This window comes from Pollachius pollachius (assembly GCF_949987615.1).
Source record: "Pollachius pollachius genome assembly, chromosome: 9".
In the NCBI taxonomy this organism is placed as follows: Eukaryota; Metazoa; Chordata; class Actinopteri; order Gadiformes; family Gadidae; genus Pollachius; species Pollachius pollachius.
Genome location: NC_136942.1, coordinates 23,792,117 through 23,805,214, shown reverse-complemented (window position 1 = coordinate 23,805,214; position 13,098 = coordinate 23,792,117). Strand labels below are relative to the sequence as shown.

The following is a 13,098-nucleotide window of genomic DNA, read 5'->3' as shown; positions in this document are numbered from 1 at the left end:
TTAAGAACGTACATTAGTAAAAAGATATAAAAAAAAGGGGGAGGAGGAGAGATGGAGGTGATGTGGTGAAGGTCTTAAAAAGGAGGGTTTTGAGGGTTTAAATTAAGGATGTTCCGCTGGCGGTGGACGGACCTACTGTGAAGGTTTACTGTGTGTTCTGACAGACATGGAAGAGACCTGATTATATATTTTACTGTGTCTACTATTCAGCTCAACTTAAATAGAGGAATTATACCTGTTTGAAGAGCAAAGCACTTAGAAAAAAGGAAAAATCAGCCATGGTGAACCCTAAACCAAGCCTTGTCACAAGAGGCTAAATGTAACCTCTTCAAGTATCTACACAAACAAGTATATGTAAAATGTACTATCTAATATACATATAAGTGTAACTTAGGGACTAGTCTGAATATATATATATATTCATATACTAGTCTGACATGTAAATAAATATATTCAAATAACAACTTAATTGTACTAGTTTAATCTGTAGTAGCGTAGATGGTTTGCTTGAATCACACCTGGAAATGTACATTAAAAATGTCTTTATTAATTTCTGTTCATTGTAAACAAGGTTGGAGAACATAAAAGGAGTTGTGCGGAAAATAAAGTCGAACCGTTTGTATTTAAATAATGTATTACAAATAGTAGGATCTCACCTATAGATTTAGAGAATTGTTAAATAATATCTATTAAGTCTAAATCTAAAAATGTTATTGAATATTTCAGTACAAAATCTATGAACAGAAAATATACAGAAAAGAAAAAGAAAATATAACTTAAACTGTAGTTCGAGTGTCTTAGCATGAACATAGCTCAATGCTGCCACCATGGGGCTTGAAGCACAAATGGCCACCTCTGAGATAACGCATGTATGATAAACGTGGTGGATGTTCCTTGTGGACGAGGCATTGCCCTGGGATCTTTCCACTTTGAATGAATTAAAACAAACCTTTCTCTTGAAGAACTTCAGGTGCCGTCTGCCCCAAAACAGAAAGGTTTGCCAAGATGGTCACCACCTTATGGATGATAAAAAAATTACTAATGGTGTGATCAATAATATAAGACATTCTAACTATCAAATTAAATAAAATACATGTAATGATCTGAATGGTGCCTGTCTATCTTGTCTTCTTATTGTCCCAACCAACTTTTTTTTATCTCCTTTCCATCCATCTATCTATCCATTTCCCTCAATCTCCCTCCCTCCTCCCTCCCTCCTCCCAATCTCCGCTCCGTCCCCCTCCCACCTGGTCCAGTAGGGTCCACCTGGTCCAGTAGGGTCCCCTCCCACCTGGTCCAGTAGGGTCCCCTCCCACCTGGTCCAGTAGGGTCCACCTGGTCCAGTAGGGTCCCCTCCCACCTGGTCCAGTAGGGTCCACCTGGTCCAGTAGGGTCCCCTCCCACCTGGTCCAGTAGGGTCCACCTGGTCCAGTAGGGTCCCCTCCCACCTGGTCCAGTAGGGTCCCCTCCCAACTGGTCCAGTAGGGTCCCCTCCCACCTGGTCCAGTAGGGCCCCCTCCCACCTGGTCCAGTAGGGTCCCCTCCCACCTGGTCCAGTAGGGTCCACCTGGTCCAGTAGGGTCCCCTCCCACCTGGTCCAGTAGGGTCCCCTCCCACCTGGTCCAGTAGGGTCCACCTGGTCCAGTAGGGTCCCCTCCCACCTGGTCCAGTAGGGTCCACCTGGTCCAGTAGGGTCCACCTGGTCCAGTAGGGTCCCCTCCCACCTGGTCCAGTAGGGTCCCCTCCCACCTGGTCCAGTAGGGTCCACCTGGTCCAGTAGGGTCCCCTCCCACCTGGTCTTTGGAGTAGGGCGTGTCCACACGCTGCCGGTCGCTGCAGGCCCCCAGCAGGATCTGCACGGCGTTGAGCTGCAGCAGGATCTCACAGGCCATGCTGTCGAAGAAGGTGATGTTGGCGAGGGCGGCCGACGCCAGCAGGAACACCTCGCCACAGGACGCTGTGGCACACAGCTCTGAGAACAAACATTTGTTATTTACACACAGGTAGCACCTACCAAGCTTCCCATGTGCTCATTATTGAAGCATTCAATATCGGTAATGTCTACGGAGATGGAGTAGACCCTCCAAGGCGGTCAATCTATGGCCAAGTTCATGTCCTGGAACGTTTCGTCATGTCCTGGTACATTATATCGCTATGCGTCATGTCATGTGATGGTGTGTCATGTCACAGTGCGTCATCTCATGTCACGGTGTGCGTCATGTCATGTCACGGTGCGATATGTCATGTCACGGTGCGTCACGTCATGTGATGGTGTGTCATGTTACGGTGCGTCATGTCATGTCACGGTGCGATATGTCATGTCACGGTGCGTCATGTCATGTCAGAGTGCGATATGTCATGTCACGGTGTGTCATGTCATGTCACGGTGCGATACGTCATGTCATGGTGCGTCATGTCATGTCACGGTGCGTCATGTCACGGTGCATCATGTCATGTGATGGTGTGTCATGTCACGTTGCGTCATGTCATGTCAAGGTGCGTCATGTCATGTGATGGTACATCATGTCACGTGATGGTGCGTCATGTCATGTGAAGGTTTGTCATGTCACGGTGCAATATGTCATTTCACGGTGCGTCATGTCATATTACGGTGCGATATGTCATGTCACGGTGCGTCACGTCATGTGCAATATGTCATGTCACGGTGCGTCATGTCATGTCAGGGTGCGATATGTCATGTCACGGTGCATCATGTCATGTCACGGTGCGATATGTCATGTCACGGTGCGTCATGTCACGGTGCGATATGTCATGTCATGGTGCGTCATGTCATGATGCGTCACGTCATGTCACGGTGCATCATGTCATGTGATGGTGTGTCATGTCACGTTGCGTCATGTCATGTCACGTCATGTCACGGTGCGATATGTCATGTGATGGTGCATCATGTCATGTCACGTTGCGTCATGTCATGTCACGTCATGTCACGGTGCGATATGTCATGTGATGGTACATCATGTCACGTGATGGTGCGTCATGTCATGTGAAGGTTTGTCATGTCACGGTGCAATATGTCATTTCACGGTGCGTCATGTCATATTACGGTGCGATATGTCATGTCACGGTGCGTCACGTCATGTGCAATATGTCATGTCACGGTGCGTCATGTCATGTCAGGGTGCGATATGTCATGTCACGGTGCATCATGTCATGTCACGGTGCGATATGTCATGTCACGGTGCGTCATGTCACGGTGCGATATGTCATGTCATGGTGCGTCATGTCATGATGCGTCACGTCATGTCACGGTGCATCATGTCATGTGATGGTGTGTCATGTCACGTTGCGTCATGTCATGTCACGTCATGTCACGGTGCGATATGTCATGTGATGGTGCATCATGTCATGTCACGTTGCGTCATGTCACGTCATGTCACGGTGCGATATGTCATGTGATGGTGCATCATGTCATGTCACGTTGCGTCATGTCATGTGATGTTGCGTCATGTCATGTGAAGGTGTGAAATGTCAGGGTGCATCCTGTCATGTGATGGCTGATGTTCCGTACTGATGAGTGCGGTGACGATGTCATGCATGCTCTCCAGGAAACTGGCCAGGTGCTGGGTGGAGGTGTGGTGGGGGGAGGTGATCTGAGCCACCACCGCTGCTGCCTCCGCCCTCGCCGCCTCATCGCTGCTCTCCTCCGTCAGGATGTCTGCCAGGCACAAGATGCCATCCACCTGAACACACACACAGTCACAATGTTACTGCGTGCGTGTGTGTGCGTGCGTTCACGCGTGCGTGGGTGTGTGTGTGTGTGTGTGTGTGTGAGTGAGGTCCTGAAGGTGTGTGAGTATGTAGGATGCATATGTGTGCATCACTTGGTGCAATTTAATATCAAGAACATACATATGGGTTATTTAGCACACAGCTGTCACCGTGGGACAATTGTGTCGGCTCGTTCATACGACCAATACTCTACTCGTATGGATTTATGTTGCGTGATGAGTGTCTGAATCCCCACATACTTAACCCTGAATAAGGGTTCTACGTAGTGTTCACTCTAGAGGGCATCCCCTTCCTGCCCTGTTCCATGTGTGGAACCTGTGGTTCTACTTCTATTCAACTCTTCCCTGGTTCCGCCCGGATCTCAGTCGTCTTCCTGCCTGTATTAGTTTCAGTCCTTGTTGTTCACATGTGTTCATCTTCCTGTTTTGTTTTACCGTTGGTCTGTATTCCAACAGTAAATTGATCCGCTTTGAGGAGCTTTTAATCCTGGAGTTCCCCCTGTTCCCCAAACCTGAACCATTTGAGCAGAAGGTCTAGTGTATGTATCCAAAAAACAAACGATACCATAACTATTTAACAGTACAACGGTGTAGGCCTACAACAACATGGCAGTACGTATTCCACCTGATTACTGTAGAGCACAGCGCTTCAGAGATACTGAGACAGGCCTGGTCCTACAGACCCTGACGGTCCTACAGACGCTGACGGCCCTACAGATCCTGACAGGCCTGGTCCTACAGACCCTGACGGCCCTACAGACCCTGACGGCCCTACAGACCCTGACAGGCCTGGACCTACAGACCCTGACGGCCCTACAGACCCTGACAGGCCTGGTCCTACAGACCCTGACGGTCCTACAGACGCTGACGGCCCTACAGATCCTGACAGGCCTGGTCCTACAGACCCTGACGGCCCTACAGACCCTGACGGCCCTACAGACCCTGACAGGCCTGGACCTACAGACCCTGACGGCCCTACAGACCCTGACGGCCCTACAGACCCTGACAGGCCTGGTCCTACAGACCCTGACGGCCCTACAGACCCTGACAGGCCTGGTCCTACAGACCCTGACAGGCCTGGTCCTACAGACCCTGACGGCCCTACAGACCCTGACGGCCCTACAGACCCTGACAGGCCTGGACCTACAGACCCTGACGGCCCTACAGACCCTGACGGCCCTACAGACCCTGACAGGCCTGGTCCTACAGACCCTGAGACAGGCCTGGTCCTACAGACCCTGAGACAGGCCTGGCCGTGGGTCTGGGCATACCTGCTCCACCCTCTCTGACCAGAAGGTGGGTTATGTGGCTGCAGGTGTCAGCGGAGGTGAGACTTCAGCGCCACCCTTAATCCTTGCGGGTTGACCACAAGGCACTCTGATTTGATGGCTCCCCCCTCCTCTCCAACTTCACTAAAGATGCTTTTAGCCGATCTCATTGGGGCCTTGGCGGCACCCCAGGATGGAATCACATTAATTCAGTCTTAGGCTGGATCCAGCCAAACCCCCCCACACCACATCCTACATCCTACATGTAACATGGCTGAACTGTGCAAGATGAAAGAGCTGGAAAACCAACCTATATAATGTCTCTGATTGGCTGGAATCAAAGACACATAACACATATAAGACATTGAGTGCGCTGGCCCCGGAGTGTTCTGGATCTCCGCAGGATAGTGGGTGATACAGCGCAGGAGACTCTAGACACGGTGGTCGGCACTAGAGGGCAGCGTTGCCCAACCAGACTATAACGGAGCCGCGGAGCTACACGGTCTGAACGCAGAAAACCCTCGTATCTCTTACAATGTACAACGTAGTGTTAGCATCTATGCAGTGTTAACATCCATGTGCTTTTAACATCAATGAGTAGGTCTACAATGTAGCCCTTTTGATTCAGCTACAATTATAAAGGGTGTATTAACAAAATAATGGATCCGTTGCTTAGCAAAGGACAGGTGAGAGGACAACGGTCGTTTGAACGATGGTTTATCTTCACAGTAGGCTGAACAAAAAGAACACAATTAAACAACTTTATAGGCGTGGTGGAGCGGCGGCTGGCCTCTCCTCAGCGCCACAGCGTCAGCTTCAGGACCGTCTCTCTGTTCCTGTCTCTCCTCAGGCCCACAGCGTCAGCTTCAGGACCGTCTCTCTGTTCCTGTCTCTCCAGCACCACAGCGTCAGCTCAGGACCGTCTCTCTGATCCTGTCTCTCTCCAGCACCTCAGCGTCAGCTTCAGGACCGTCTTCCTGTTCCTGTCTCTCTCCAGCATTTCAGCGTCAGCTTCAGGACTGTCTCTCTGTTCCTGTCTCTCTCCAGCACCTCAGCGTCAGCTTCAGGACCGTCTCTCTGATCCTGTCTCTCTCCAGCGCCACAGCGTCAGCTTCAGGACCGTCTCTCTGTTCCTGTCTCTCCAGCACCACAGCGTCAGCTTCAGGACCGTCTCTCTGATCCTGTCTCTCTCCAGCACCTCAGCGTCAGCTTCAGGACTGTCTTCCTGTTCCTGTCTCTCCAGCACCACAGCGTCAGCTTCAGGACTGTCTTCCTGTTCCTGTCTCTCTCCAGCACCTCAGCGTCAGCTTCAGGACCGTCTCTCTGTTCCTGTCTCTCTCCAGCACCTCAGCGTCAGCTTCAGGACCGTCTTCCTGTTCCTGTCTCTCTCCAGCACCTCAGCGTCAGCTTCAGGACCGTCTCTCTGTTCCTGTCTCTCCTCAGGCCCACAGCGTCAGCTTCAGGACCGTCTCTCTGTTCCTGTCTCCGTCAGCAGAGGAGCGACCTGCTGACGTGGAACCATCCACTCTCCCCCCTTCAGCACAACCTACACACTCCAGCGCCCTGTCAGAAACTCCTCCAAACCTTCTCGCTTTCAATCTCTTCTTTCTCAACATTGTGAATCTATTTGTCTTCCTCCAACTTTCGTCGCGTCACAGAGGAATAGTGACGGATATTCAGTTCCTTCTCTTCTCACTTTTACCATCGACAATGAGAACATCAAGTGACTATGTCATCTGTTCATTAACATGTGTCTGTCCTCCTGAGTCCACGTGTCTCAGTCAATAATGATAGCTTCACAAAGCATGAGATAGAGAAGGAGAAAATGTTTGTCATGCTTGACGACGTTTTTAAATAATTAGGCCGATATTGTTGATTATTCATTAATTAGCCAAATGAATATTGATATTTACAATGCTTGATTTTTACCCACAAGACTGCATTACATTTTGCAATAGGCCGATATTATTCATATTAGAATGAAATGAAATGCAAGATAAACCAACTCTATATTATATGTATAAAGACTATATGCCTTTCTTAGCATTGCTTCAGAATATAGGTTTATCTTTCTAAAATAATAATCCTTTGTGAGGTAGCTCTAAAATTTCAGGTATTTTAATTGATTGCAAAAATGTGGTCTAATCTGGACCTGAGCCAATAGTTCAGCTCTTAACATGACAGCCCAACAGTACCAGTCCCAACAGTACAGTCCCAACAGTACCAGTAGCAGTACCAGTACCAGTACCAGTCCCAACAGTACCAGTCCCAACAGTACCAGTCCCAACAGCACCAGTCACAACAGTACCAGTCCCAACAGTACCAGTCCCAACAGTACCAGTCCCAACAGTACAGTCCCAACAGAACCAGTCCCAACAGTACCAGTCCCAACAGTACCAGTCCCAACAGTACAGTCCCAACAGTACCAGTAGCAGTACCAGTACCAGTACCAGTCCCAACAGTACCAGTCCCAACAGCACCAGTCCCAACAGTACCAGTAGCAGTACCAGTACCAGTACCAGTCACAACAGTACAGTACCAACAGTACCAGTAGCAGTACCAGTACCAGTACCAGTCCCAACAGTACCAGTACCAACAGTACCAGTCCCAACAGTACCAGTCCCAACAGTACCAGTCCTAACAGTACCAGTCCTAACAGTACCAGTCCCAACAGTACCAGTCCCAACAGTACCAGTCCCAACAGTACCAGTACCAACAGTACCAGTACCAACAGTACCAGTACCAACAGTACCAGTCCCAACAGTACCAGTCCCAACAGTACCAGTCCTAACAGTAGAGCCGCTCCGCTCAGAGCCGCTCCGCAGCAGAGCCAGGTGTGTTCTCAAGGATGAGCGAGCGCCGGTGAGCGGCTCACAACACACACCTTCCTGACGGTCCCTCCTGGGAACGCCGGGCTAAATCCAGCCCCACTTTTTAGCGGGGGGGGGGTTATCCACTTGGATAATTGGCAGCGTTTCAGACGCTATTTACCAACCAAAACACAACCGCTGGACCGTGGAGCAGCACTGGGGATATTTATGTCCATCTGTACTGACGCAATTGCCTTCATTGTGTATATATATATATATATATATATATATATATATATATATATATATATATATATATATATGTGTGCGTGCCTGCTGCGGGTGTGCGTGCATGCGTGTGCATGTTCGTGCAGGAGCTCCACCTTGTCCAGTTGTTTGATGCCCTCCTCCACACAGCAGATGGAGGCCACAGTTCTCAGAGCGTGGGCGTACAGGTCGCTGAAGCAGTCCTGGCGACAGATCTTGAACAAGGCCACCACCGCTCCCTCCTGAGGAACAGAGCAGAGCTTTAGGATCACCCCGGCTTCTGGATCTACAGGTAGAAGGCTGTCGGTGCATCTGTGATTGAACAGTCATGAAATAATGCATAGTAACAAGAGTTGAAGATAATTCTGCACCGGTGATCTCATAAACACACAGCAGATGATCCCATGTGTCATTCGGGAAGCCGGGTTCAGTGTGTTTCCCGTGTCCCCATGTGGACTTTGTCCTGGTCATGGTGGGTGGACAGCTAGTTAGCTGGTTTGATTCGCCCAGAAGTTACAAGAGGAGCTGCTTCCAACAATACAGGGTCCACACCCACAGCCTTCTGAGAAGATACCCGACACGTTGAAGGATCGTGAAAGGTTGCACACATCGCAGTGGATGAAAGCCATTGTTAATGCTTTTCTAATCAGGAGTGAAATGCAGGAAGACAGACATCGTTCGGATAGCCTTCAGACCGCCTGGGACCGACTCGGTGGTTTTAGCCTTTACGAGAGCAGAAATAGGTACCAAATGAGTTATGCAAAGTGTATTAATCCAACTTTCCAATTTCTTACCTTTTTAATAAAGAAAATATAGTTATTCTTTAGATAAGCGACAAGTAATCTAATCTAGGATTAGGCAGCTTTCTGACAGCCTGGATCCCATCAACTCTCTGATTGGAACATAATAATATAAAAAGCTGTTGGCTGACAACGGGCTACATTCCCAAACATTACGAGTTGAAACATCCGACCAATAGGAACAGAAATTGCTTTGACCACAGCCCTACCGAGCCCAGCCGACCGACTGTGGATCTCATCAGTAGTTATGAGGTTCTTCACACGCAGCGCGGCATCAGAATAAAATGCCCACAAGAAAAACGTGTTAGCGTGTTTCTCCAGTCCACTCTGGGGCTCATTGAGGTAAATCACACACAGTATTATATTACGCCAGCATGGTGGGCCAAATTGCGCTATTCAAAGAGGTCTCAGCAAGTCCAGCGGAATGCTGGGTAGAAGCAGAGCAGGGGAATTACCGACGGACCCGGCAGCTCGTCACGTGGAGGCCAAATTGGGCAGCTGTCGAAGGATTCGCTTCACAGTCCATGTCGTCATACGACAAACAACCAGAACATTTCTACTAATATTTTATTGGTGGAAAACACTCAGGAACAAAATAAAGGGAAATGAATAATGTCCCAGCGGTTCTTTCATTGTGTGGAAAAAAAGACAAACGAACTGCCCGCCGCAGCGCATTGCTCAGACAGACGCCATCTGCAAACAAAACACTTGCAGCAGCAGGTATTGAATCCCATTTACTGTGCGATGCCACGAAATGATGTGGAGGAAGGCGCAGGCTGTAACTAGGGCCATTATCCTAACAAGCTCCAGTGTCGTCAGGAGAGTGGAGTGGCTGTTCACCGTGCCCTCGGAGCTGATGGCCCCCCCTGAGATCCTCTGTAGCCGACACCGTCAGGTAACCAGCGCTGTGCACCACATACACCACCGCTGACAGAGTGCCCATTTCCCTCAGCACCAACCAGTTGAACAAAAATTTTGTTTTTCTATGATGCAAATTTGGTTTGGTTGGCAGTGGAGGAGAAGGCGGCTGAAATGATAGTTTGTCAGTTTGTTGATGAGGTCTGTTGGATAATGTCAGATCTGAGGCTTGCTGGGTGGGGTAACCAGGTAAAGTGTGGAGAGTTTAGGCCACGGGTTACATTTAGCAGAGCGTGTACATTTATCCTCAGTCGGTTTGTGAAGAATTCAGGAAAAGCTTAATAAGAAAGAGAAATAAGATAACACCTTGAAGTGTGTGTGTGTGTGTGTGTGCGTGCGTGTATGTGTTGATAATCCGTAGAAGTGTGTGTGTGTGTGTGTGTGTGTGTGTGTGTGTGTGTGTGTGTGTGTGTGTGCGTGTTCTTCAGTTCTGCTTTATTAATTTCAGTATGAATGTATTAAATCATCTACTATCCCATAATATAACATCATTTGTTTCCCTCTAAGAATAACCAAGCCTGGTGCAAATGGTCCTTAATAAACAGTGTTTGTGTGTGTGCACGTGTGCGTTTCCTGGGAGCAACAGTCTTCTGTTCATACAGGTTCAGCTAATTTATTTAAAACATTTACAATTTTTATACATCTGAGAAGAGTTAAAACATCTCATAGGAATTCCTCTGATTCATCTCAGCGTTATTTTTATTTTTAAATATTCATAAAAACCAAGTCCTGAACAATGAACCAATGTGATTCTAAAAAAAATATTAATTCATTCAATAAAATATTGGTATATGTGCAATTATATCTGAAAATGTATATTCCTGTTGCTACAGGGTCTGAAAAGCTCTTCATGCCCATGCCTTCATTTTGCTTATCAATTATTGTGATCAAATAAATTAGCTAATCATTTTCCATTCATTACCAGCCTATTTGATTTTACGGCTTTGTTTAAACACATTCAGTTTATTTCAGTTTAATGTCATGCATTTCATGCAACATTTTAGTATGACAGCCATTTCTCATGGCTTCAGTGATTTTTGTTGCTTCCATTCTTTATGTTTAAAGGTGTAATTGGGACATTACAGATCCACCATATTATTCTGAGTAGACTGAGAAGGATGCTGCTGATCATGACCACGGTAAGGTGAGGCTGGTCAAAATGGTGGCTGGGCGCTGGTGGGGCTTTGTAATAAAGTGTCGGAATACTGAGAGATCTTTACCCCCAATGGGAAATGACAGCCCAGATCCTCAGACAAGGGAGGCTTTTGTATGTGCGTGTGTTACTTTTATTATTGTGTTTTAACTTATTCATCATCATCATTGTATTATAGTGTAATGTGTGTTTCATTTCTAAGTACGATAAGCAATGTCCGTGTGTGTGTGAGAGTGTTTGTGTGAGGGAGTGACTGGTGTGTGTGTGTGTGTACGTGCGTGCGTGCGTGCGTGCGTGCGTGCGTGCGTGTGTGTGTGTGTGTCAGCGGGCACGGTGCATTTGTTTCTTTGTGTCTTTCTGTCCACGTGTTAGCCATCAGAACTAGTCTAATCAAGAGCGTCCATGATTTGAGCGGAGAGCTAATGGCGGTTTGAGACTTCCTGTCTGGGCTGTGATGCGTTATCTGTAGATAGAGAGTTGTACAGATACAAGATAAAAGGTATAATGGTTTAAAAAGCTCTAATGATCAATAAAGACCGACAGGGAAATAAGGTCGTTGGGATTGTAACATTTTAGATTACAGTAAATCACTGATGCCTCATCAGTACAATCTGAGCCTGTCCAGCTGAAAGCCCTCGGTTCAGCCGACCAGCTGCATGCTGGGACAAGAAAAGGTTCCGGATATCAGAGTACCAGGAGGAAGATGATGAGGTATCTTCCTTTATGCATTCTGGTGTTTGTTCTGTGACCACTGGTGGCACAACAAATGTGCTTATTACTTTACGTTTCAAAGTGCATGCTGGGACTTGTAGGAATGTAGTGTCACCTTGGCGATGATGCTGCACAGCTGGGGTCCGTCCTGAGTCAGGGACAGCAGGTTACTGATGGCGCTGCTGATAGTGTACACGCTGTCCGACGACTCGACCTGTTTGATCAACACCTGGCACACCGAGGCATGTGTATTCATAAGCACTCCTCAAACACAAATGACATTCAACGTGACTTGCATGGGACACAATACCTGGATTTCATTGGCCAGTGCCATGTCAATCATGTTGCTGAACGAATCGCTGACGTTAGTGAGAATCTCATGGATAGCTTCTGTCATGGACTTGAGGAAGAACTCGTCGTCGGTGTGCAGGCACCTGCACGGCCAGCAGAGCAGAGGTGTACAGAGTCTTATTCATGAAAACCTCATTCTAGCAGCACGCCATGCTGTGTTCCTCAAGCCTGTACCTCTCTGTGATGTTGGTGAGCTCCATGCACTTTTCAAGTAGACTTTTTTCATACTGCAACAGAAAGGGTAAAAAGGAGCAAATGAATACATTGTCCAGAATGCACTGCATCTGCAAGGGAAAGATCAGTACACCTCCTTACAATCAAATGGTATATCAATGTTCTCCCATTTTGGATATTTACGTTTCCTTTTAGAAACCACCCTTGATACTAATGTGAGTGTTTGTTAGGGTTAGTATTGGCCTGATCTGAGCATATTGGGTTTACAAAATCCCCAAACCGTATTTTTGTTTGTATTTGTTTGCAGATCTAAATGTCAAACTCCCCCCCCCCCCCGCCCAAGCTACCTTCTGCATCTCCGGGGGCGTGCTCCGCGCGGCGCCGTACTCCTGCACCAGCGAGCGCACGTGGCAGTTGGCGCGCACGGCCGTGCTGTGCACCCTCTGCCAGCGGCCCTTCTCCAGCCTCTGGAACATCTTGCCCAGCTCGGTGCTGACCACCAGGGCGCGGCGCAGCAGCGACTGCAGGTTGTTCCTGGTCACCACGTGCTCGCCGCCCGCCCCCAGCGCCGAGGCCACGATCAGCTCCCCCTGGTGGCCGCCCTCCTCCTCCGCGCCGATGTGCTTGGCCTGCAGCACGCACATACACTCCACCTCCGTCATGTGGCGCAGGTCCTCCATCCACCGCTGCACCGAGTCCACCTGGAGGGCCTTGACCCTGCTGCTCACCAGCCAAAAGACGGACAGCAGGGAAACACGTCTTCTGTCTGTCAGTATCCACAGTGATGACTGCTGACAGCCTGTCAGCAGTCATCATTGTGCTCCATGTTTCTTTCTCTCTACAGCTGTTAGTGTTAACATTTCTGCTGTTGAATAAAGACTCCTTCCAATGTAATTA

The 13,098-nt window shown here is 48.4% G+C and overlaps 1 protein-coding gene across 2 annotated transcripts in view; it reads right to left on the bottom strand.

Annotated features, from left to right (window-relative positions):
* insc (INSC spindle orientation adaptor protein) overlaps positions 1 to 13,098 on the bottom strand; it is a gene marked incomplete at its 3' end in the record, with an annotated part of 55,007 nt that overhangs the window by 5,944 nt on the left and 35,965 nt on the right. The window contains exons 3-10 of one of the 2 annotated variants that reach the window (XM_079744054.1): positions 12,549 to 12,960; positions 12,202 to 12,254; positions 11,987 to 12,110; positions 11,792 to 11,905; positions 8,211 to 8,336; positions 3,530 to 3,701; positions 1,794 to 1,972; positions 950 to 1,016 (exon numbers count right to left, since the gene is read on the bottom strand). In XM_079744054.1, coding sequence (XP_079600180.1) covers positions 950 to 1,016; positions 1,794 to 1,972; positions 3,530 to 3,701; positions 8,211 to 8,336; positions 11,792 to 11,905; positions 11,987 to 12,110; positions 12,202 to 12,254; positions 12,549 to 12,960 — 1,247 coding nt within the window. The remainder of the gene's footprint in view (positions 1 to 949; positions 1,017 to 1,793; positions 1,973 to 3,529; positions 3,702 to 8,210; positions 8,337 to 11,791; positions 11,906 to 11,986; positions 12,111 to 12,201; positions 12,255 to 12,548; positions 12,961 to 13,098) is intronic. The other variant, XM_079744055.1, reaches the window with a different exon arrangement.